This window comes from Symphodus melops (genome assembly GCF_947650265.1).
Source record: "Symphodus melops genome assembly, chromosome: 19".
NCBI classification, from domain to species: domain Eukaryota; kingdom Metazoa; phylum Chordata; class Actinopteri; order Labriformes; family Labridae; genus Symphodus; species Symphodus melops.
Window position 1 is genome coordinate 18,555,798 of NC_136709.1, and position 24,266 is coordinate 18,580,063.

Here is a 24,266-nt window from a genome sequence, read left to right on the forward strand (position 1 = left end):
GAACAAACAAACAAACAAGAATTACGGCACACAATCAGACTACAGATGTTATTTGTTCCCTCACACTTGACACATATTTTTGCATCTGAGCTTCATGCTCTTGTCAGTGTATTTTTAGACCCAAATTTGTCACGCTGTCATGAAGATTATGTGAGCAGGCCCACTTAAAGGGTTGATTTGACAAATAGATTATGATAGAATTAGAGCCTCATCGTGTAAGCAGAGAGCGGGTGACGGGTTCTGTGAAAGCAGCCTCTCATGTCAGTGAAAGGCCACCTCTGTTATTAATATTTACTCGCAGTGGTAATGATCCATTTGTGGTCATGTATCCGATAATGGAGAGCACTCTGATGCAGCTCTAATGTATCTGCACTCTGTCCTGCAGGTCTCCGATTCCTGATTTGCCTTTTTTGTGAGGGTGCAGTGTCTCTTTAGTCTTTATCGCATCTTTCTGGCAATTTGTGAAAGACGGGACAGCTCAGGGACTCATGACTTCAAACAGCACAAAAGAAAGTGAGGTCATCATACGATGGTTTTCAGGAAGGATAGAGGTGTTCAGGTGTTTGACTGAAATCCAGACTTTGGTACTGAAATCAGAGCTTGTCTGTTTTTTTATTTTTTTCATGCTATGCTCTTCGGGGCTCTTCATAGATTACTCTGAAAAGACCCGTGCAGCTGAAGGGCATCCGCACACTGCAAACATCTGCAATCACAAAAAGTCTAAAGCTTTCAATCAAATCACTGTTAACCCCCATATTTGTCTTTAGAAATAGATTAATGTGAGAAGTGTGATGTCTAAACTTGCAGGTAGATTTTCTTCTACTTCAACTAAACGTTTGTTTTTTGCAATGATGCATTTTTTTAGAGTACAATTCTATCTCTGGAGGCCAACAGTATCAAGATTAGATCTGGTTTTAGAAAGAAACCCGACACAAACGGGACACCCCAGGCTGTAAACGATGCCCTGCGTTCACAGCCATGGAGGTCAGCGAATGACATCACGTGTTGCAGCATGTACCAGAGCGAGGCGATGCTGTACTCAGACCTCTTTCTCTATGGCGGTAATGACGAGGCCTGATGACCTTTGTGTTGACATTTTGCTCTGTGAGTCAGGGCTGCTTTAGGAGGATGTCATGCACAGAGGATTCTTGCTGCCTTAGGGGTGTAGCAGAATAAAAAACAAAAACTGTTCTGCAACATTAAGGGCAGAAATTGCGTGTTAAGCCCCCAGGATGCCTCCAGAATGTTTTTTTGTTAGGAGTCTAGTGTAGCTGAAGGTGTCGAAGACGTTGAATGAGGCCTCTCCGTGTGTCACATTTGGTCTCTAAATATTCATCTATTGTCGTGAGGAGCCTGCATGCTCTCACACAAAGGGCCTATGAGTCAAAGATGTAACTGCTGAATAATGCAGAGCTCCTTGTGGCTCAGTTCAACAGCTCAAAACAAAAAAAAACACACAAGCTCCTTGTCTTTAGATTCTGTTTATCAGAGCAAACAAACAAAACAAAAAACCTATACTGTTTTGTATGACAAGTTTTGTGTATTTTGTGCTCCCAGCCTCCATCACAGTCTGCTCTCTGATATCGTCTGCTCTGCTGACACGGCACCTGCTCCCCTCCCACCTCGCTCTCTCTCTCTCTCTCTCTTTCAGACAATCGCTCAGCGAGAGCTGCTCCTCCAAGGGCGAAGCTCAATTTATTACCTGTTAGTCATGCAGAACTGTGGCGGCAGAAGATAAAATTAAAAAAAAGGGAGAGAAAGAAAATGGGGTCTACAGCCTGATGAGTTTATTCAAAGTTTAGTCTCGTGGACCTGAAATGGGAGTCGGTTGGAAGTTGTTGTTTTAATTAGGGGTCGTTATTTTCTAACATTTATGAATTCATTAAGTGACACTTGCTAAACATACAAATTTGGTTTTAAACTTTTAAATTGAAATGTTAAACTCTCGCCCTCCTACTTTACTTAAAACATATTTGATCACGAAATGTGAATTAAAAACTCAAATGGAATGAGTCAATAACTTAACACTACTGCTTATTGATTTTCAAATGAAAGGATTTTTTTTTTTTTACTGCTCCACAACATTCTGCCGTCATAATTAATAGCTCCTAGCAGGTTTTAATTAAGAATTAACCAAGTGAGTTATTAAAGTTGTTTATGAAGAGCTTCGTCTGACACTGATTAAATTATCACACCCATTTGGTTACACTTTACTTAAAGATGCAAAGTCTCCAGCTGTTTGCAGTTATTTCATTTAAAATGATGCGTTGTGCTTGAATCCAGTCCTGCCAAGATTATCACGTTGAGATTACAAATTCTGAATTTTAAACCATGTTTAAAGTAAGGAAGAGTTTAGATCAATCAATATGTGGTGCAATAACCCATCCATCCATTATCTAAGCTTATTGGGTTTGGGGTTGGAGCAGATCCCAGCTGTCATTAGGCGAGAGGTCGGGGACGCCATGAAGTAGACGCCAGTCAATCACAGGACGGACACACAGAGACAGATAAACCAGGCACATTCACACCTGTGGCGACTTTTGTACCTGGATGAAGCTCACACATGGACAGGGACAACATGCATAGTCCACGCAGAAAGGCCCTTTTTTTCAACAGAGTTTTAAACCAAGCATCTTCTTGCTGTGAGTCGGCATATGGTGCACCCCGGATTTTTAATTACAGCTTTCATGCGTCATGGCATGCTCTCCTTTCACATCGCTGTTCGGTGATGTTATGCCACTCTCCGTGCAAATATTCAAGCTTCTCGACTTTGTTTGATGGCTTGTTAAGTGTTCACCACATCAGTGCCTCACTAAGTAGAATGTGGCGTGCCTGAGCTGCACATGAATAGGTGTTCAGCCACCTAAAGTTTTATCTCAACTTATAGCGCCATCAAATCTGAGCAAAGTATTTAAATAGCATTTCTATCCACCTCTCTACCCGAATAAGGAGCTGTTAAGTCTGAGGGATTTGTTTGGATACAAAAATGTGAATACCTTCAAATGTGTGACAAAAATAAAAGATGTCTGGGAAAAGTGCCAGTTCAGAGGAGCTTGAAGGTAAAACCTGGCACTGACTGTCGGGTTGGAGCCAGGAAACGACGGGAGGAGCTTTTACGCGGAGACTACCAGTCTGGCTCCAAAAGGCCATGTGGGGTCATCGCATCCCTTCTCTGTTGTGCATCGATGTATTACTTCAATCTCACACATAAACTCGGGCGTCCTCTCTGTTTCAGCCTGAGGATTCGATCATTAATTATTCAGAAAAGTGGCCCATTTAAGACATTTCTTGACAGTTTTGAGATTTCCACAAAACAAGTGCTTTGACATGTTAATGGACAGATGTGACTTATCATTTGCCGTCGAGCTGAGTTTTTTTTTTTTTTTTTTTCTCGAGTCGAGGTGATGGTATCTTAAAATCCAATGATCCGCTGAGTATTTTAAGATCGTGGTTGAGAAAAGCGAGGAAGGAGTTGGAGAAGCTAAAATTATCTCTTCATACTTGCTGTTTTTTCTCCCCTTTGAGAAAAAGATAAGATTTGAATGCAGATCTTGATTGCAGAGCGTTTGGGGGCCTGGGTAGCGACAGCAGCAGGGTCTGTGCTTGTTGATGCAGTGGGTTTAAAGCCAGATTGGGTTTATTTGGTTTTAATCATGGCATCTCTCCAGTCAGAGTTGGAGAAGGGTCCAGCACTTTCCATTTCTGCTCTCCTTCACTCTCCATCGCAGAATGGCCGCCGAGAGGGGACGGCATATGTCCCGTCATCTGTCCGCACCATATGCCCCGCCCATGATCATTTAGAGCTTCATGCCTTATTTGACATTTCCAGGCAGTGATGAAGTATTCAGAATGGGCACTGGCTCAGTTACAAATGCATTTGGCATGCTTCATTCTCTCTTATTCATCTCAGCTCATTGTTATGAGTAATTATCTCCGACTGTCTGTCAGCTCTGGAGTTAAAGTCAACTGTCAGATATATGAAGGTCAACCGCATTATGAGGAGTTATTTTACATAATCACTTTGACTGTTTAAACTTCTACTTACACAAGAGCTTTCACATTAAGGTCAGTGTTTCAGTGTGTGTGTGTGTGTGTGATGTGTGTCTCTGTCTTTGACTTTGCACAGTGTCTTGGAGAGTCCAAGCCGGTTAGATGAAGAGCATCGCCTCATTGCTCGCTACGCCGCCCGCCTGGCAGCTGAGGCAGGAAACTCCACGGTGAGTGTTTTAAAGGGTGGGCGTCAAGTAATGCTGTAACATAACACTGCACTGATTTAAAAGATGGCGGTGCTTTCTCATACTGCTGCCTCGCCTCACCTCCCGCCATGTAAAGGTAACGTGTGTAATCTGACACCAGTTTGGCCAGCTTCCCCCTCCCGTAGCACACGGTGATTGGATATTGACTCGATTCCTTATCATGGACTCAAAGGCACACACGAACAGAGCGTGGAGAAATACAACGTGTGGAAGCTAGTAGTAGACAAAACAGAAAAAAACGTGTATTGAATCATGGATATTGCATCAATTAATAACTCCTGGGACAAAAACATTGCTTTCATTTCTTAAACTGTAAATAAATCAGCCACGAATAACTTCCATCATTGATCAAATCCAAACAGATGAGTAATAAACATTTTCTATCTTCCTTACTGTGTGTGCCGATAAAGACAGGAGCTGTTCAGGCCAAAATCATTTCTTGTCCCAACACGTTTATTTCACCTTTCAAAATGGGCATTTTAGAATCGGTGTATATAGGACTTCTAAGTATTTTGAACCCAACCTCTAGTGGACACTCAAGGAACTGCAGTTGCTTGTCCTTACGCGTTGGATTAATTTTTGAACATCGGGAGTCACCACTCGGTTTATTTTCAGTGTGACAATAAAAAGAACACAGTGCTCAGCCAGACAATGAAGCAGTGACAGCAGTGTTTGTTCCTCTGCAATAAGAGAATTTAGTTGCTCTCTGACACCTTCAACAGTAAAGAGAGTGAACAGAGAGACTTACATAAATGAGATAAAATTCAAAGACTTTTGAACTGGAGAGACAAAATGAAGAAAAAACACTCCATCCTTATTATCTCTCCTCTGATTCGAATGTTGCTGTATCCTGATTGGTGCGTGCATTGGAGAACATTAAATCACCTTTTTCCAGCTGAGCTCTACAAAGCCGTGAGGAGAGCACAAATCAAACAAGGTGAAGAAATCTCTCATGTGAAGAAAAAATAGCCAACTGCATTGGCTTAGTAAGAAAATACTCACGTCGCCCTTCAGTTTATTAATTGTGTACTTTTACACAGAGAGATAAAAGAAAGCTGTGGTGAGCTGAAATTGCTCTCTGTTTATGCAGAAGCATAATAAGTCTCCAGCAGAGAATCATTTCTGCCTGCTGTGATCAGAAGGAAGCTGCTGCTGTTTCACGTTTGTTCTCCCGCTGTCGTTAATACTGTTCTGTGATCATTTTTTTTGTTTTTCAGCAACAATGTCCTCCAACAGATCTGAGTTTCAACTTTGACGCAAATAAGCAACAGAGACAGCTGATTGCAGAGCTGGAGAACAAAAACAGGTACAATTTAAAACCGGACCTAAAAATCATCGAAAGTAGAATTAAGTGACTTTTTAAAGTCAGATTTTTACAGGCAGAGAACATCCAGTACTACGCAGATTATTTTCTGTACTGCAGAGAAGTAACTGTGGAGACTGATACTCCTCTCACTTGTCCTGTGAATATATTGCTACAGCAAGCACTTCGTTAGCTTAGCATAACATCTGGAGACACCTACCTGCCTCTCCAACATTCACATAGCTAAGATTCTCTGTATCTGACCTGATCGACTCACTCATTCAGGGAGATCCTCCAGGAGATCCAGCGACTGCGTTTGGAGCACGAGCAAGCCTCTCAGCCGACCCCGGAGAAAGCCCAGCAGAACCCCACACTTCTGACCGAACTGCGACTCCTCAGGTATTTTTTTTTTTTTTTAAAGACTGTCTTCTTTCTGAGAACAGAAAATTAGGAGTCATAAATTAAGGAAATGAAGCAGTAAAACCACTTTAGGCCTGTTGTACTGATGTATACTTGACTCATTCTTCCAGTAGAAATAATGTCTTTCTTATTCAGCAGGGTGGGTTTTTGGATTAGCTTCATCAGCAGCAGTGGGGGCATTTGTCATGCTGGCAGGATGCTGAGACACTTTGGATCACTTCTTGGAAGGGAATCGCTCTAGGAGGAGGCGTTAAGGCACTTGTTGCCCTGAGTGACTCCTTCTTTGTCTGGCTTGGACTAAATAATGCATCAGCAGCGAGGTTTATGGTCAGCAGCCATGACAAAGATGTCAATTTGATGTGTTATAGCTTAAATTACTTACAATGTGTCATTGCTAGTAAATAATACGCAACTCTCATCCACTCAGTCCTCCTTTGGCATGTAAGAGGATTACGGTACAGTGTTCAAGAATCATTACGAAAAGAAATCTGAATTAGTTATCAAACTGTGAAATAATTGCTCTGTGACACTGGAGGGCACATTTATGAGTCTCTCCCTTTAATCTGAACATGCCTGATGGCACATTTCAGCTCACTGAGCGTGTTTGTGATTCAGGTTTTAGGGTGTTATTATGAAGTATTTCATCCCAGACTGTGCTGTGTTTGGAGCCCGGCTGGACAGCTCTGATAATGCCTTTATACAGCCCGAGGGTCAAACACCAGAGCAAAGTGTTTACTATTTGCAGATGTTTGGGAATTTTTGATAGGAGGTCTCCATACAGAACAGATGGAGGATTGTAAAAGTTTTTTTGTTGCGATTTCATAGGGTAGTTACACAATTTGAACACCGGAGGGGAGTAATGTACCAGATTTCTCACCTGAGACAGATGGCCAGTTATTTAGCAGGGGTTTAACAACTCAAGCGACATGGGGTCAAGTTTTAATTTTCCTGTACCGAGGTGTAGGCAAACAAAGCTGAGACTGTTCTCTGTCCCAGTTGTCTTCCTCACACCTGTAATTCTGTCTGCATGTTTGTAGTTCATGATGCTGCTGACATTTTGGTCTGGTTTGTCCTGGAGAATCGTAGCTCTGCATCTTACACCTTGCTTAAGACCGTCAGTGCTTGAGGCTGAATTTCGGTTTAGAAAGAGACATGTTTCTGTCAGGGGCTGCGTGTTAAATCTTGTTTACAAGTTTATGTGATTTTTCTGACAAGTAGGGCGGCTCGAGGCAGTTTGTAAATGTTACATTTTGGGCTGTAAACACTGACATTTAAGCTCTAATAATGAGGTCTAGCTTTCACGATTTTATGAAAAGAAAGAATTAAGAATTTAACTGTTGGCTGGATTTGACTAAAATTAAACTTGTAGAAAGCTTGACAAATATTGAGACTTAAAATAAGGAGCAGATGACTAATGGGCCGGAAAAAAAATGATAACAAAGGTTTTGTCACAGTGGCGTTTTTTTCCAGGGAAAAGTGTTGGAGACATACTTTATTGTTTCTCTTCCCTTCTGCTGCAGACACAGAAAGGACGAGCTGGAGAGGCGCATGTCGGCCCTGCAGGAGAGCAGACGCGAGCTGATGGTGCAGCTGGAGGGACTTATGAGGCTGCTGAAGGTGAGACGATCACCTGTTTCACGCAGATTCAGCCGCAACAAACAAGACCTCCAAATCTCCTCAGATAGCCATTTAACTGAATCCGATGATCATTTGAAGTCTCATAGAGGTTTTGTCAGCATTGTTTGAAGCATGTTGGCATGCTTAATAAAAGGGGTTGCAGTGATGTTTACTTTTTCTGTCAATGTGACGTTAAAATGCATGCCCTTTCTTCTTCTTCTGCTTTAATTCTGTTGCTCTCACTCTCCTTGCTCTTTTCACTGCTTTCCTTTGCTGGCTGATAGGATGAGGAGCAGAAGCAGGCTGTAAGTTGCCTTTAATTCAGTTTACAAGCTGGCTCGAGCCTCAGCTCTTACTTTAATGCTTCTACACTCTGTTCTTCTAGGAAGTGTTCATTTGAAAGTTAAAGAAGGGTGTTGGAAAGAGAATTCGATTCCACTTTCAATAACCGGGTTACTGTCATGTAGTCGTACTCCACCATTTACTTGCTACAAAACTGGAGAGCTGCAACTACTGACTTGAGCATAGTCTTTCAGATAAGGGTTCAAACAAGTTGAGAGAACTGTGTTTCTCACAGCCCGAATGTCAGGAACCTGCTCCTTTCATCGGCGCTTACAACCTCCCTTCTAATGTGACTGCAGTCTGGCCGGCCATCTGCTGCCTGGCTTCAAGCCATCAGTCCAGGCCCGCACCAGTCCCAGAGACACACAGTGATCCTTTCTCTGTGATATATCTCTCATCTCAGCACAGGCCGCGGTCGCTCACCCACACATGGTTCTCATTACCCCCACGACGCAGTGAAGGTGCACTATAGAGACGTGCAGAATAGCTGGCCTGTATAGGATTTCCAGAAGGTTTTCTTGTCCTGTTTTTGTTTGTTCTCCCCTTAAGGATTAAGTTCACATCTGTGTCTGTGTAGTTTTAATAAAGTCATCTTTACAAACTAAAAAGGGCAAAGCTGCAATCTGTGACTGCAATCTTTCATGGATACCCAGTAATACTGAACTGGGTTTTCTGTGGAGAGATTAACTGGATTTTCATGTTTTTAATCTTTTAGCTTTCCAATCTCACTTAAAAGTTTGATCATAAAACACTATTTTAAAAAAAATAATCACATTTTCCATGTAGCTATGCACCAGCAAAATGTTGCCTCCTATCGTGATTAAGCCGTTGCAGCTGTATGTAGCATTAATTCCTGTGGCAAATGTGCCCTTTGGGACTATATAAAGTAAATCCTGTGTTATCGTTACATGGTGCTATATATCACCCATCACATGAATATATTTCAAAATGAACTTTTCCCTAATAGCTGTGGTGAAAGGTTAATACACATATTCATTGATGATAATATGTGTGTGTGTGGGTGTGTGTGTGTGTGTGTGTGTGTGTGTGTGTGTGTGGGTGGGGGGGGATAATATGACAGTGTTATTCATCTGTTTCAATATATGTCACTTTTTCTTCTCATGCGTTTCAACAACATAAAACAGATTTTTTTTTATTATTATTGCAACCCTTGTTGTGCCCTTTTACACCTTAACTGTCCCGGATGGGTTTTTTTTTATGTTGCAGTCCCAGTCTGGAGGCTCCCCTCATTCTTCACCCAGTCACGGTGCGGGCTGCTCCATGCCTATGCCCATACGCTCCACCTCGGCTGGGTCAACCCCAACTCACACACCACAGGACTGCCTGGCAGGGGTGGGAGGGGATGTGCTCGAGGCCTTCGCTCAGGGTGAGACACGAGAAGCACGTCGTATTTATTGAAAACCTCAACGCAATATGCAGCATACTAAGCTGGTCATTTATTTGGTAAAGTTTACAAATGCTACGTTGTAATGAGTAAAAATAGTATTTTACTGCGGGTCAAGAAACTGCATTTTCTTAACCTGATTTTTTTTTGGATGTCTTTGTTTCGTAGGTGTACCTAGAAATCTTCGGAATGATCTATTAGTTGCTGCTGACTCGATCACAAACACCATGTCGTCACTGGTGAAAGAGCTCCACTCTGGTAAGTTTATACCACATGTTTCTTTGTGTTCTTCTCTTCAGGCTGTAAAGAACTGGACCGCACAGTCTGCATACTTTAAAGTAAAGCCTGCATTCTGTTTTATGACCAGCAGGAAGCGACTCAATCATTCGCTAAAAATAAACGCAATAGGGGCTATATCCAGTTTGTAACTTGGTTAAGTAGTGGGATATTACCAACATTTATTATTGATACAGTGTTGGTATTATCTTTTATTTCACCTCTCTGTGAGGTTTAATGAAGGAATTTAAAATGTCTTTAGTTCTTCGTTAGCAGCCGACACTTTCTGCATTATTGTAATTTTCCTGCCTGTATCGCTGACATTTTTTCTTTGACTTTTAAAGTTGATGATGTGGCGGATGAAGAAGAGACCAACATGAGGAACGGTGGGGACAGAGGTAGGACTGAGTGAATGCTAATAATCTACACATAACCCATAGTCACCTTAGATTTTCCCACAATGAATCAGAATACAGATTGTTTTTATTTCTGTTGAATGTTAGGTTTGGCACACAAACCTACAGTTGTTTTCTTGTTTTCATTCAGCTGAGGCAGAATGAACCCCAACAAAGTAGGAATAATAACTAATTATGACTTTATAGGATGTTTTTTACACCGAAGACAAGAACAGCCATGGTTGTAATCATTGTATATGATTCCATTGTACTGAGATCATAAGTTGTGTTTGCTGTTGTATATAGCTGTGACTTTTTCTTGTGACAAGAAGTCAATTATCTTCTCATCTGGAGAAAAGAGTTTTATCGAGCAAGATAAATAGCCTGTGATCGCCTGAAGATGAGTCTGATACCTGAGTAGAAGGTCAGGGTCTCAAGGTGATCAGATCCTTTTACTACCAACGGCATTCTTTAAAATTAGTAATTATTTTCCAATTTCTTCCAACCTTCCATCCAAAGTAACAAGGCACCATGGCACATAGCCACAGAGTCATTTATACTTTGTTTTGACTGTGCAGGTTGTCAGCAGCACTAAATTCTCACCTGTGTGTGTGTGTGTGTGTGTGTGTGTGTGTGTGTGTGTGTGTGTGTGTGTGTGTGTGTGTGTGTGTGCGTTTCCAGGCACAGCGAGAGTACCGAAGCACTGAGGACAAGGAAAACACCATTCCACCCTGTAAGGACATACAGTCATCAACTGGGAAGAATCAGAAACAAGAACAACATCCCCTGGCATTAGCACGTAGAGTAATGCATGCTGTAATCTAACAGGATTTCACTATGTGAAAAAAACATTTTCACACCTTGCAAGTAGCAAGATGTGTCTAATTAGCGAGTGTGTATGTTGTCCTGTAAACAAAAACTGCTGTAATTATCCAATGATTCCCTCATGACTGCTAAAGAATGGCTTGCTGTGCTTTCTCCCGTTGCAGCAGATCATTCTGTATATAAAATACTGTACACACATGGCCACGGGAACGCCACTACATGAAGGTGACCTCCTGTCACAAAGCGTTCCCGTCATTGCTTTTGTATGATTAGCGCCAGTTTGACTTATTTCGTTGTTGTTTTTATATTGCTTTTGCATGAAGTTGCACTCATGTCTGGATTAAGGTACTGTACCATGCTATGCCAGCTCTTTGTGGGTTTATGGCGACAGCTGAGGTGTCAGAATTCACTGTGAGTGTGTTTACTTGCACATTCGTAGTTCTGAAGTTTGTCAAAGAAAATAATCAAGTTTGTCAAAGCACACTTCTCAGAGTCTCGCTGTGACGCTGCCTTTGTTCGCAAACCACTAGAGACACGACAAAGGCCATCACATAAACCCCAATAAACATCACAAGTTGCCAGTTTTTTGTACCAATTGAGCAAACAAGATAAAATGAGGCAAATAATGAGCTTTAGAGATGCTAGCACTTGTATTTTATTACATTCAGGGCAGGCTTTGTGCTACGCTGAGTGCTTGAGGGCTGCTTTTAGTTCATTTAATAAGTGAAGGATCAGGTTCAATACAGACCTTTTAGCTGCCTCCGTATTGTCCTGATTTAGGTTTTAGATCTTTATGCTAAATGTGAGGCGAAGCTTAGCATTCAGCCTATAAACAGAAAAGCTGATCTTGCATTATGTGAATGTAAAAAAAAATCTCCCAAACTGCATCTTTAAAGCTCTCAATAACCTGTTTGTTTAAGCATTAAAAAAGTAAGAGTTTCACGGGGAGTTACAGGCTGAACTGTATCTTAGCTGAGCACAAAGACTTCCTAGAGTTGGTGCATTTAAACAGTTGGTACATTAGCTGTGTTGTTCCCGTGGATTGAGTTGCCTCCCAAAGCCTCCACTCTAAGTCTTCTCTGCTGTTCTCAGTCTTTATGCAAAGCTAAGCTAACTGCTAGCAGCAGCTTCATATTTACGGACATGAAACTAGTATCTATCAAAACAAATACAATCTTCTGAAAGACAGAAATGAAATGTGTCCTTTTAAAGGGGACCAAACACTCCTTGTTTGTTATTTGAATTCATGTGTACAGGAACATATAACATAACAGGAACATACCAGCTGGTATCCAGAATTCTCTGTGCATGTAAACACACTCACTGAGTCACATACTACGATGCTGCTATACTGAGCTCTCAGTGAGCCACCCTTACAAATAAGAGGGCTGTGCGATAAAGAGAAACCAAGGGGCTACTACAAACTCAATAATGAGCTCATTACGTCCTCCCCGTACAAACCTATCTGAACTCAAATAGCTAGTAGCCTAAGTCTTTATTTTTTAAGTGTAGGGACGCACCTCAGGATGTTCAATTATGAAGAATTAGGCAATGAGCTTAGCTGTGAGTAACAAAATGAACACTTGGTTTGTAAGTAAGCAAGTAGGAAAAGCTATATTTAGTTCATGAAGGATTATTGAAAATATTTATGTCCAATGAAAGCAGGTGCTCAGGGAATGCCGAGCTACTCTAGGAGAAATATGGTCCTTTTACTGTTAGGTATTGATCACGGCCCCTGAGGTCTAAGTTCAATGACAAAGTAAAATAGAGGGTTTCATTCCAAAAATACATCCACGGTTATGAAACAAAAACTTTCTTGTGATTTCTGTCAACTTCCTGGAGCAGATCTTTATTCTCATTTCACCGTAAATGTGTCTCGTTTTGGAATGGAGCTCTTGAAATAAATGTAGGGAAAACAACAGCGAGTGATAAATGTTGGGTTAAGGAACGTGGATCACACTGTCAGAAGGGGGGATGTTTTTCTGAAGTGCTATTTGGTGAAGCATGTTGGATATCGTTTTTCTTTTGTGTGTGAATTAGTGTCCTTCACAGGAAAAGCAGAGTGACAGGTAGCTGTAAAACAAGGGAGGATTTGAAACAGAGAGATCAGGTCGAAGTTACCTTTACGTTTTTGTCTTCTGGTTCAATGTTTTTTGTCCGTTCCTTTAAATTGAAAATGAGCATAATTTGCTTGGAATTCATGTGAAAAAAAGCCTGGGAGCTGTTTGAGAGTAATATGTTAAAAAAAAAAGGTGTGGGTCAAATCTGGCTGATTGGAACTGAAAAGCAGGAAAACGCATTGTTTCGAGATTTGTACAGTAAGCCTGTCCTATAAGCTACATACGTACAGTATACAGTTTCAACAGCCTGTTAAACGAAAAAGAACAAAGATGTGCTCCTTTGTTATCGATGTTTTTAAATGTGATGTCTTTCTGTTCTGCTCTACGTTAGCGTTATTGTTATTAATCTAGTTTGTAGTGTTAATGGAGTGCAGTCAGCGTAATGATTTTGTCAAAAAGCGGAGATCGACCTGCGCGCTCACACTTGAGTCCAATTATTTAATAAGAAGAAGGTATAAAGAATGAAATAACAAAGTTCTGTGCTGTCAAAAATATACAGCAGAAATGATTTGAACACAGAGGAAAATATGTGACAGTCTTCCCCTTCATTCTGCCCATGCATTTGAAAAGTTAGCTCTCTTTTTGTTTTTTCGGTTTGTGCCTGTAGCTGTCCTGTAAAGTGCTGTATAAAGTAACCATTCAGCAAATAAGATGATCTATCAGCCTTTATGTCTGTGACTTTGTAGAGATTTTATTTATTTATTAATTCAATGTGTTCTGGGGGAAACGGACGCTCAGCCTTTACATTTGTGCCAAACTGTTTGCAGACATTGTGTGTGTCCTTTTTATCATTACAGGTATATATCAAAGTATATCTGCATTCGTGTGCTGTCGTTGCTCATAGTTTATTCACAGAATGCCTGGAGATGTTCACGGTCAAATTTTTCTCATTGCTGGAAGCTGCTGGGAAAAGTCACTTTTAATAGTTGATTAACACATTCCAAATCTACAGTACAGATAGACAGTACAGAGTACAGATAGACAGACACTGATGTCATTCAAGCCAACGTGTAGACAATACTGTAAACCCTGTCAGACCAAACTTGGGGTATTACTAATAAAACACAGTCGGTCATACAGAGGTGCACACATTGTAATACTTCTATTGTTTGCAGAGAGACGATGTGCAAACAAAACAACCTGGACATCAACGCTCCCCCTGATGTTATTTATCACTGTCTGTGTTCTGTACGGTTCTGCTTCTGGTAAACATTTGTTTCTCATGTTGATTTTACAAAAACATAGTTTTATGTCACAAAGCCACTGTCTTTTGTAAATAAATCAAATGTGAGATATATTAAAAAGATTTAAAATATGGCTTAAACATGATCATAGCATGGTTGTTTTTCTTTGTTAATTGCACATTCACACACTGACATCAGAGGCAACTCCACATCAGAACTATTCCATTCATAGACATTCACACATCGCTGACGTAGCAGTGGTAGCAATTCAGGGTTCAGTGTCTTGCCCAAGGACACATGGAGATGTGACTGCAGGAGCTTGGGATTGAACCCTCAACCTTGTTGTGGAGAAAAAAAATTCAATGAGCTCATTCAGAAAATACTAAAATATCACCATTCGTCATTTAGAAGTTACAAGCAAATACTCAAAGAGGTAACTTTGTAAATTTGTATGACAATCATTTTAATTTTAAAGGAGGATTTGAGTTTAGTGATTATGGCTTTTTTTAACAACCTTAAGGATGGTTTGTGTATCTGGTAAGGCCAGATATACACATAAAGTTCTCCCTTTCAGTTCAGCCAAAACACAACAAGACCATGCTCTTCCTGGCTTCTCCTGAAGAGTTAAATCAGATCAAACCCAAGCCTTAGTGCTGTTTATTCAGGCACAAAAAATCTACACGTGGGATGGGTTCAAGCCCCTTTGACCTATCAGCATCCTCCTCTGTGGGTATATGCCCTCAGAATAACCACTCAGTGGAATCGACTCTACTGGAAAGAGGAGACTCCCCTACCTCCAGCTCAGCGAAGCACATTTGCCCTCTGCACACTCATTTCCTCTCTCCCTCGTTGCCCCTCAAAAGCACTCAGTCTGCCTCACAGGGAGACGTTCAGTGAGATTTCAGCCCTCCTGCATCTGGGAGGCTGTGACATTGAACTTGCTCTGTCTCCGTCTAGTGGGCGTGTGTGGAATAAAAGCTGTGTGTAGTGAAAAGGCAGATGAGGGGTTAACGGAAAAAGTGTGATAAGAGATTTGATATCTTGTTCTAGTTGCTCTCTAGGAAATGGAATGAAGATGAGACGATAGACGAAGTATTTCCTCAGAGGATAAAATGTGCAAGACTGCAAGAGATGAGCTATACCCCTGCAGCTGTGTTGATAAATGCTTAAAAAATTTAAAACTGTCCAAACAAGCAGCAACAATCAGTTATAACAAAAGAGCAAGAGACCTTATCATTTAAAGGTATAGAGAAATGAATAACAAAACAATGATATCCTTTATTTTTCAATTCAACATGACCATTCCTCAGCTTTTGTGTGATAGCATCAGAGAACTCAACATACCAAATGAATCAAACAGATTATCGTGCTCTCGCTGTGTCATAGCTTTTTGAAGTCAGGAAAGCACAAGGCACTAAAAATGGTTCTGATCCTGCAGTTCTTGCTTCATAATTCAGCAGGTTACATTGTAATCAGATACAATTTGAAAGGTTTTAACGTTTTCTGTAGTCAAAACACTCAGTTGTCCCTAAATGGGACTTGATAAGATTTTAAAAGACCTTTAGGTGTCACAGCTGTTTAAAGAGTTAACAGCTATGCAGAAATAAATTGGAGATAAAAAAAGAAAAATATCCAATGGATTGATTTGGCTTCAGAAGTAACATGTTGCAAACACAGGTATTATGCAAACATTGGATCAGGTGGGCACAGAAAATATGATATAGCTAAAATGCAAAGTTAACTTAAATTTACTGCACTTCATTTTGTTATTGATGTACAGATTCTGTGGTATAAGTTCTTAACTCTATAGACAAACTGTCCTCAGAGGAAAATGTGGTCCCTGGAAAAACAGTTTGAAGATAAAACGCTACAGGAGAAGTTATGTTGGGGGGGCCACAACAATGAACCTGTAACTCTCCTGGTTGCTTTTTAGCTCCAACAGTGTTCAGGGACCCGTTTTCTCTTTGAGTTGAGTTTGTGTATTCCGTTCAGAAAATATTGCACAGAATTGTTTCACTTCAAATTTCCCTATCAAATCTACAAAGTGCACCTTTAACTGCGGGAACGTTTTTTATGTTGATATTATTAGATCAATGGCTATAAAGAAAAGCACATGTCTCGTTTCATTAGGCCTCGAAGCTGGCCTGAGGCAGCTGCTAATCACACGGCTTTTAGGGCCCCACCGTCACTAGGGGGCCCATAAATACAGCCCATTAAAAAAGGTAAGTCTCACATAGTTCCTGTGTTTGTAAAGTCCCAGATATAGTAAAATGACTTTGTATATGGTGTCTTTAGGTTCTCTACAATATACTGTATTTAACCCTTTATTCAAAGGGTGGAAATGGTACTGAATAGATCCAGCCTTTTACTAAGATGATGAAAAGATGTGCTCTCAACACAGGGGCGATTAGGATTACCATAGTGGTACTGAGGGAGCTTCATGACCTCCCAAGTGTAACACTACTGTGCAATACTTATCAAGTAAATGCTTCAAAAGGGTGATAATGATTATACTGTATGATCTGAACATCCCTGGTCAGTTTTATCTTTTCTTGCATCTAGCTTTCTGATTTCTCCCTTTATGTTCACGGTCGTTATCCGTCAGAAGTTAATTGCAAGTAGAATTGCTCCCAAAAGAAGTTTTAATAAAAATCACCATAACAAGAGAACCTTTTAACACCATTTTAAAAAACCGTACGTAACTTTAGTTTTCTGTCTTGGCCTTGTTTAAGAGAGCCACTCAGAAGGCAAAGTCCCTCCTGTAAGACCCTAACAAACCCCCTTCATGCATAGTTTAGACCTCTACCATGGACAGTAAATATTAATGGCCTGAATGACGTCACCCATCCGTTACTGCAAGAAACTTAGAAAGCCTTTCTAGACAAGCTGGAAAAATTGTCACACCCTAACTTTTAGCACAATGACAGGCTGAGAGTTTAAGTCGAGTTTAAAGCCTGATGACAAACTGATACACCGAGCTGTCAATCAGGTCAGATAATCTCCTAACTGTGCATAACTCATGCTGGAGGTTCACTTAAGCTAGGAGGGCAAAATCAAACAAATATCTTTGGTGATTAGTTTTTTGGCATTGTTGCCATTGCCCATTACACTGTTAACTGTCAGACTGTCTCATGTCTTGCTGCATGTCTGTTACAATAGCATCTGTGGGTAATATGTATGTTTTTATATATTTCTGCAGACTACTGTTGCAAACCTAACTGCACCTCGGGGACAGTATTGTTCAATCCATGAGAATATGTTCTAATAGATTTGTCTCTAAATATTGATCACTAAGGTTTCAGAGTATCAATGCCTTCATTTACTTGAGCATATTCAACATTATGTAAAAGTTTTACCGTCTTCACTATCTTCTCCTTCATTCCTTTTGAATTTATTTGAAAATACCAACATATTGAGCTGATTAATTATGCTCATACAACGTCCTACCAGTAATCAGTGATGGGGTCAGGGAGGCTATAGATAGAAAACTCTTAATGCCAAAGTGGCTGTCATAAATAATGAAAGGGGCTGTATGGCTAATAATTAAAGCAATATGCCAGTTGTACAGCACTACCTACAAAACATACGTCCTTTTATTATGTGTGACGTCAGGCTGTATGTAAGTGTAGTAGAAAGGGGTCCACCGTCCATGATAATGACTTAGGCCTATTAGTGGCAGACCACCTTCACCCCTCCCTCTGCACTCCTGTCTGCACACCGGCGGTCTTTAGGACCGCGCGAGCCGGCAGACGGTCTGCGGGCTCCTGCAGTGAGAGCGGTGCATCTGGAAGCGAGCTGGCCGGCTGGGGAGGTGGAGGACGGGGAGAGAAGAGGAAGGAGGCTCCGGGAGCAAGCGAGACAAAAAAGGGTCAGGCCTGGGACTTGGGAAAATCGGGTAACGAACACACAGCGACTCACTGCATTTCTATCGGTATAACCCGGCACTGTTAGAGCTAAAGCAGGAAGGGGAACCTTTATGTGAAGAAAAAAAGCTCAGAGAGCGGAAGGCGCTCGATAGAAATGGGGGAAATAGCGATTTTGCTTTTTGCAGATGTGCTGATTGGACATTGCGATGTGCACTTGAAACTGACCGAATTTAAAGCACCGAACCAGGATCCAGAAATACCGGTCTCATTTTTAGGCTATTATTATAATAATATAAAAAAAAGGATTTATCCTCCTTCAGTGTCCGTGGCCTGTAAAAGAGCCACATCCCCCCTGGGTCACACTGCAGACTTCCCTTTCTGGAATGGTCTGAAACTTTACATTTGAACGTTACAACACATTGAATCATTACAGTATGAGAGCAGATGGCAGGAAGCTAAGCGCGCGTGGCCTGCGTGGAGACTGATGTGCGTGGAGGAGCGGTGACATTAAACGCATGTGTGGCCTTTATAAAAAAAAAGAAGAAAAAAAAACATTTTTCTACTTAACACCTTCTGGTTGATGCTTGAAATCCTTTTTTAAGCCGCAAAGAGTGATTACCCAACCTTTAAAATTAAATCAGAACCGGTTGTCATCACTCTGGGTTTAACCCTTTGAGGAAATTCTGCACATCCCGTCTCATTAAAGTCATGTAGGCGTATGATTTTTTTTTTTTGTGCACATTTCCACGAGTGCAACTGTATCTGCTGCTCCACTGTGTGCGCATGGCCGACTGCTGGAGTAACTTTAACACCAGACACGTCAGGTGAAAATGAAATATTAATAACGCAAGTAATGTGTCAAACAGTTGTATCATCCTGGATATGTTTCCCAGCATTTTCTGAGTTTTCAGCGGACATGAGCAGCCATTTAATGCCGACTACTGTACAATCATGCATCCATGTGGTGTAAAAAAAAAAAGAAAAAGAAAAAGGCCTGGCCCTATAGGCGATAGAAGCCATATACAGTATCCTATAGCAGCCTTCTTATACATGACGTGCACTCAACAAAGGAAAGCTGATGCTCAGAAAGTGCCTCTTTATGACTCAAAATGACATTTTACCGAAAGCAACTCAGTGTAGCTTTTGGCAAAAGCATCTCAATACTTTAATGAAAACTTGTGTGTAATAATGAACGATTAACAGACATGTTGATTGTCCCTTTTTTTCATATTCCAGGAGAGCGGAGAAAAAGAGGGATCGTCTCTCATTCCTTTTTTTTCTGTTCCTTTGAGTTTATTTTGGCCTCATCTACATCGGCCATCATCAGACATTACCCATAAGACCCTCCACAATGCCGTCCAACACTGTCACCAACACCAACAGCACTGCGTTCAAAGGCTCAGACTATGCAGACTCACCAGGAAACCGAATGGTAAGAAACAAGTGTGAAATATAGAATGATGCCTCAGGGAGCTCACTTTAGATTTTTCACGAGCCGCCTGTGACTCTTGCAATGTTTTTGAATGAGTGAGGATTACTCAACTTTATGGCCAGTGGGTTCATGGAGTTCATTCAGTCATGTTTTGGCTTTTTGAATGACCTGAGATAAGCTGCTGTTTGTTCAATCTGGCACTGTTTAAAAGCAGTAAGTTACAAGCCCCCCCCCCCCCAAAAAAAAAAAAAAAAAAAGAGGAATGGGCTTTGTACCATTACTACAGATCAAAGGTGAATCTAACCTCTCCCAATTTTATGAATGGAGTTATTCCATCAGTCAAGCTAATGCCTCATTGATCGCCACAATCCAAAACCTTATTGGAGTTGACGCATTGATCGCTCCTTATCGAACAGAGTCTGAGTTTTACTGACAAATCGGTCAACATGTGGAGTGCCATGTCACCTTTCATGATGCAGACACACTCGTCATCAACGCAGCGTGTGTGTGTGTGTGTCTGTAGCTGCAGCATCACTGACTCGACAGCAGCATCACAGAGGAGGCTGTGGGGAGATGCAGCTGTATCATGAGACATTTGCTGGTGTGTGATGGTGGGTGGTGACGTGGGCGTTGGCTGGCGTAGGTTTAACTGGAGCTGGAATGGCTCGACAGCTCTTATACTGGGGGATGGGGGGGGGGGGGGGGGTTGGGGTGGGGGGGTTGAGTCTGTCCTCTTCTACTACGTTCCCATTACACAGAACTGCCCTTAGTCCTGTTGCCTGGCAACAGACATTGCCTTAAATAACCGGCTATCCAGACAGAAATAGTGGGGAGATATTGACAATGTAGTGGGGTTCACCCCAGGCAACAACAAATCATATTTCAGGATTTTCTGTTGTCTTTTTTCCTGAAAACATTAGGGTGAAGCTGTGTGTGAAAATGGCGTCTTATTTTCCGTCAGTATGCCTGAGCTCTCGGGTTGGGAATTGGATGATGTTGTGTACGCTGTTCCTGCAGGCACCACTGAATTGTGTCATCCATGTAAGTGGTTCCCAAATGAGCCTGCACACCAGGCTGCACTCAAAACGTGCTATTATCTATGCAAATTCTGCCGCCCTGTTAGGAAAAACTGAAGCACCAGGCTCTCTATTAATAATCACACAATGAACGGACACCATCTGCAAAACACATTCTTACTGAAGCATCTACATTTAAAATGAGCATCCTTTCGGCTTCTCTTTAACATTACATCTGTGTTTTTAATTTAGAAATCCACTGTTGATTATTTTGATAGATTTATGGACAATATTTATCAATTATAACTCTGTGCCTTAATCTCAATATCACCTCCTCTGATCACATCCATCTCTTTATGCTAATCAGTTTTTCACTCTGGGACGCTAATGGTTGATGGATTTATTCCATTTCTGCAGCAAACTCTCTCAGGATGAAACATGACCTTGACCAGGACCGGGCCTGACCTTTGGAATTCCTGCCAGTGTTTATTAACATCCTCCATCTTTTAAATTATTTAACATATAGAGTCTGAAGGGCCGCTCTTGACCACAACGGCTTTATGGCTTTTTTTTTTTTTCCTTTAATGGAAAGCTGATGGAGAAGAAGCAAGAGCGGTGGCCGGTGTGAGAACTCATACTGTGCTCTATAAGACTGTTTTCTCATCTTCGTCAAAACTGCTGTTATTTTCATTGCTGTTGCAAAAAGAAAAGTGTCACGTACATAGAAGATTCAACAGTGCTTCATGAAAGATTAACGAGTGTTACAGGTGTGAAACATTCGTCAGACACAAGCTTAAACACCTGCAAGCTGCATCTGCATGAAAACTGGAGACAGCTTTTACACATGACATGTTTAACTCTCAACCAAATACATATCATCCCAACTGGGCAGACTTTGTAAAACCTCGTCAGTTTTGCTATCGCTCTCTCAGCCTGGCCACCGCCCCATTATCAACCTGCAGGCCCCTTCTGTCATATTTGCACATTGCTCCCTATTAGCTCTGTGTTAATGTTATCTGTGTTTTTTGGGATCTGACCAAACACATGTGGAAAATGGGGACCCTGAGAACTACCTCTGTGTTATTTTTTTACCACAGCACCTTTATCTCTAATAGGAGTGCCAAAGTTATCTCTGCCCACTGGTGTTTGATTTAACATAAATATCACAACCAGTAATATAAACAACAGTGTAGTGACAGCTGCATTTAACTTTCATGCTGTAAAAAAGGGGACCCGCAAATGGAGACTTCTCTGGCCCCCTTTCTTTGGCTGTTTTTTCTGCACTTTTTGGGGCTTTGTTTATAAGCCGTTAAACAGTTGGGGTTTTTAAAGCCCGTGCTGTTGCTTCAGTAACATGTCAACACGTATTACATTACACTACCCTGAAATCACCCATCTTCTTAAAAGGGAGCAAAGAAAAAAAAAATCCCTCTCAGTTGTTTTTGGAAAAACTACTATTGTTCTCCAGTTCTTGCATGTGGACACAAGAAGAAGAGGCGGAGTCTTCTAAATGAGGAGGTACTATGTTTGCCAGTTTTTTAAAAAACAGGACATAGATAATACTCTACATGTGCAGAAGAGTATTGTCCGTCGTGTGCTTGTTATAGAAGGAATTAAAGGGGCTTAACCCGCCCCTGGTCCCCTCTACTTTTCTCCTGTACATCATTCACTGGATTCTGCTGCTGAATTTCACACCGTCCTCTAAAGACTGTTGAACAGTAATATTCTGTAGTCATCTTTCGCCCCAGCGCCTGAGATTAAAACAAAAGTGCTCAACGAGTCAGCAGAAGGACTTAGTTATAGAATGCACCTCAGCGTGGAGAGCTCATTTATCTTGTAGGGTATCTCACATTCAATGAAGGAATTTAATAGGGACCCAGCCTTACAGCCCACACCGCAGCTGTCACTGATGGCCTTACAATCTCATTTGCATTCAGATCTGCTGCTGGTGGTCCTATTCAGTCAATATTGGACCTCAAAGCATCTACATTAGGATCATCTTTTTTTTTTTACCCATCAACCACAGGGGTACTTGGTGGTGGCGGGCCCGGGGCTTTGTTCCTGGGGGTAGACAGTTTTATTAATCAAAGGGAAATTGCAGCGGGGGGAAGGTGGGGGCTGGTCGACGTCTTTGTAGCGGTGTCAAGAGGGAATTGTCTGTGGAAGGTCAGCGCTGCGTCCGTGGAGCTTTCACTTAGGCGAAGTTCAAAGGAATGTGCCATTCACTTTCTATCTGTGTCATTGTCCACTCAGGCAAAGACCCTCAAGGACCCACTGCAGCCCCCCCCCTCCCTCCCAGAATGCTCAAATGTTTTAGTGAGATGGAGCTTTGTGTGTTTACTGCAGATCTCATATCACTCCTGCTGCATGACTGAGGTCAAACACCTACCATCAGAACACATTACAGATGTTAAGATGTCACTTTAAGTCCCACATAGGAGTTTGGCATTGGTTGTTGGACTATGAAATGATTTTTATTGAGTTGAAATCGTTGTGCTTTTTTGTTTTTATGTTGACAGGGTGAAAGCACAATACTGAACAGGGACCTGATGACGGAGGAGAAGTCAGCTAAAAGTAGTGCCTCGTTTAAAGTTGGCAAGCCTGGAAGAAAACGCAAACAGTTTCAGGTAAGTGTTGATCCGACATGACATTCAAACGTTGGCTAATGCTATTTGTAGTAAATAGGAAACTTTCCACCCTTACAGGGTGTGTTAGTCTTGGTCTTAGTGAAGTGTTTGACTGTCTCATGTAGGTCCAGATTGGTTTAGATTAGGGTAGGCGAGTTAAAAAATAAAAGAAGCATGTCGCTCTTTGCAGTGTGAAAGGAATCCGTCTTGTGTCTGATGAAGACTCGACCTGATGAATCATTTAGATGTTTGGATCAATTGGCACATTATCATTCAGTCTCTTCTGGAAGGTTCAAACTTAATCAACTCCACGAAATACTTCATGAAGTGGAAATAACAGATTCTTATTGTCATTGGTGTAGTGTCTTCCACATGCTCGTTTGTCCGTCCACTAAGCACTTTGGGCTCAGTAACACAAAGTGTTTGTTGGGTGATCAAACCTCCCCCCTCTCCCCAAACCTCAAAATCTTACACTGAACACATTGTTAATACAGTTAATCATTAAATGTGTGGAACCAGGTGAGCCTCCCCCACATCCGTCTGATGTCTCCTGTATTGTGGAGGTGGAGTACATCCTGGCTTTGACTGCAACTCAACAATGTGTGTGGTTTAAGTCCCTGAAGAATACAGGAAAAAGAAGAGGTTGTTTTCCACCTCACACACAAATACGTCCAACTGATGAGTAGAAGAAGGCGATTAAGAAGGCGTTTCTAAAATGTTGTGTTTGAAAGCAACTTGAGACAAGAGTGTTGGCGTCAAATGAAGCGCCTATTCTTCCTCACCTCTTCTAACCTCTCAGCTGCATAGCATGAAGTTGGACAATGCAAATATGTATAAAGAGCAGCTTAAAGTTTTTGACACATCATTAAAAACTTGAAGTATCTAGTAGTTTAGAGGCTTTAAATGATCAAAGGTTTCAGTCTTTTCGTGCTATAAAGCTAAAAAATAAATATCTAAAGAAAAACAGAAAAAGGATTAGAAGGAAAAAAACAAGCGGTAGGGTCGGCATAAATATGAGAGAGACATTCTGACCCTTTAAAACTAGACATATAAGAACTGCTTTGAAGTCAAACATCAGTCTCCTGTGTTACTCACAAACACGACACTAGTACATCTGCAATGTCTTTGTCGTTTGTAGTTAAAAGCTCTGATTTGATAATGACTCCTGGGCTGATGTGTATC

General features: G+C 41.3%; 2 protein-coding genes across 12 annotated transcripts in view; both read left to right on the top strand.

The window, feature by feature from the left end:
- Positions 1-13,915, top strand: part of dtnbb (dystrobrevin, beta b) — a 30,258-nt gene extending 16,343 nt beyond the window's left edge. For 3 of the 5 annotated variants that reach the window (XM_079369209.1, XM_079369210.1, XM_079369212.1), the window contains 9 exons: positions 4,127-4,217; positions 5,474-5,562; positions 5,845-5,958; positions 7,500-7,596; positions 7,881-7,901; positions 9,166-9,325; positions 9,512-9,601; positions 9,964-10,017; positions 10,696-13,915. In XM_079369209.1, coding sequence (XP_079225335.1) covers positions 4,127-4,217; positions 5,474-5,562; positions 5,845-5,958; positions 7,500-7,596; positions 7,881-7,901; positions 9,166-9,325; positions 9,512-9,601; positions 9,964-10,017; positions 10,696-10,721 — 742 coding nt within the window. In that variant the 3' untranslated portion in view covers positions 10,722-13,915. The remainder of the gene's footprint in view (positions 1-4,126; positions 4,218-5,473; positions 5,563-5,844; positions 5,959-7,499; positions 7,597-7,880; positions 7,902-9,165; positions 9,326-9,511; positions 9,602-9,963; positions 10,018-10,695) is intronic. The other 2 variants (XM_079369211.1, XM_079369213.1) reach the window with 1 other exon arrangement.
- A 3,947-nt stretch (positions 13,916-17,862) lies between these two features.
- The window catches only part of dnmt3ab (DNA (cytosine-5-)-methyltransferase 3 alpha b), a 37,879-nt gene continuing 31,475 nt past the window's right edge, over positions 17,863-24,266 (top strand). For 4 of the 7 annotated variants that reach the window (XM_079369636.1, XM_079369638.1, XM_079369637.1 and 1 more), the window contains exons 1-3: positions 17,864-18,038; positions 19,246-19,441; positions 22,977-23,084. In XM_079369636.1, coding sequence (XP_079225762.1) covers positions 19,361-19,441; positions 22,977-23,084 — 189 coding nt within the window. In that variant the 5' untranslated portion in view covers positions 17,864-18,038; positions 19,246-19,360. Of the gene's footprint in view, positions 18,039-19,245; positions 19,442-22,976; positions 23,085-24,266 lie in introns of all 7 variants that reach the window. The other 3 variants (XR_013781322.1, XR_013781323.1, XM_079369640.1) reach the window with 1 other exon arrangement.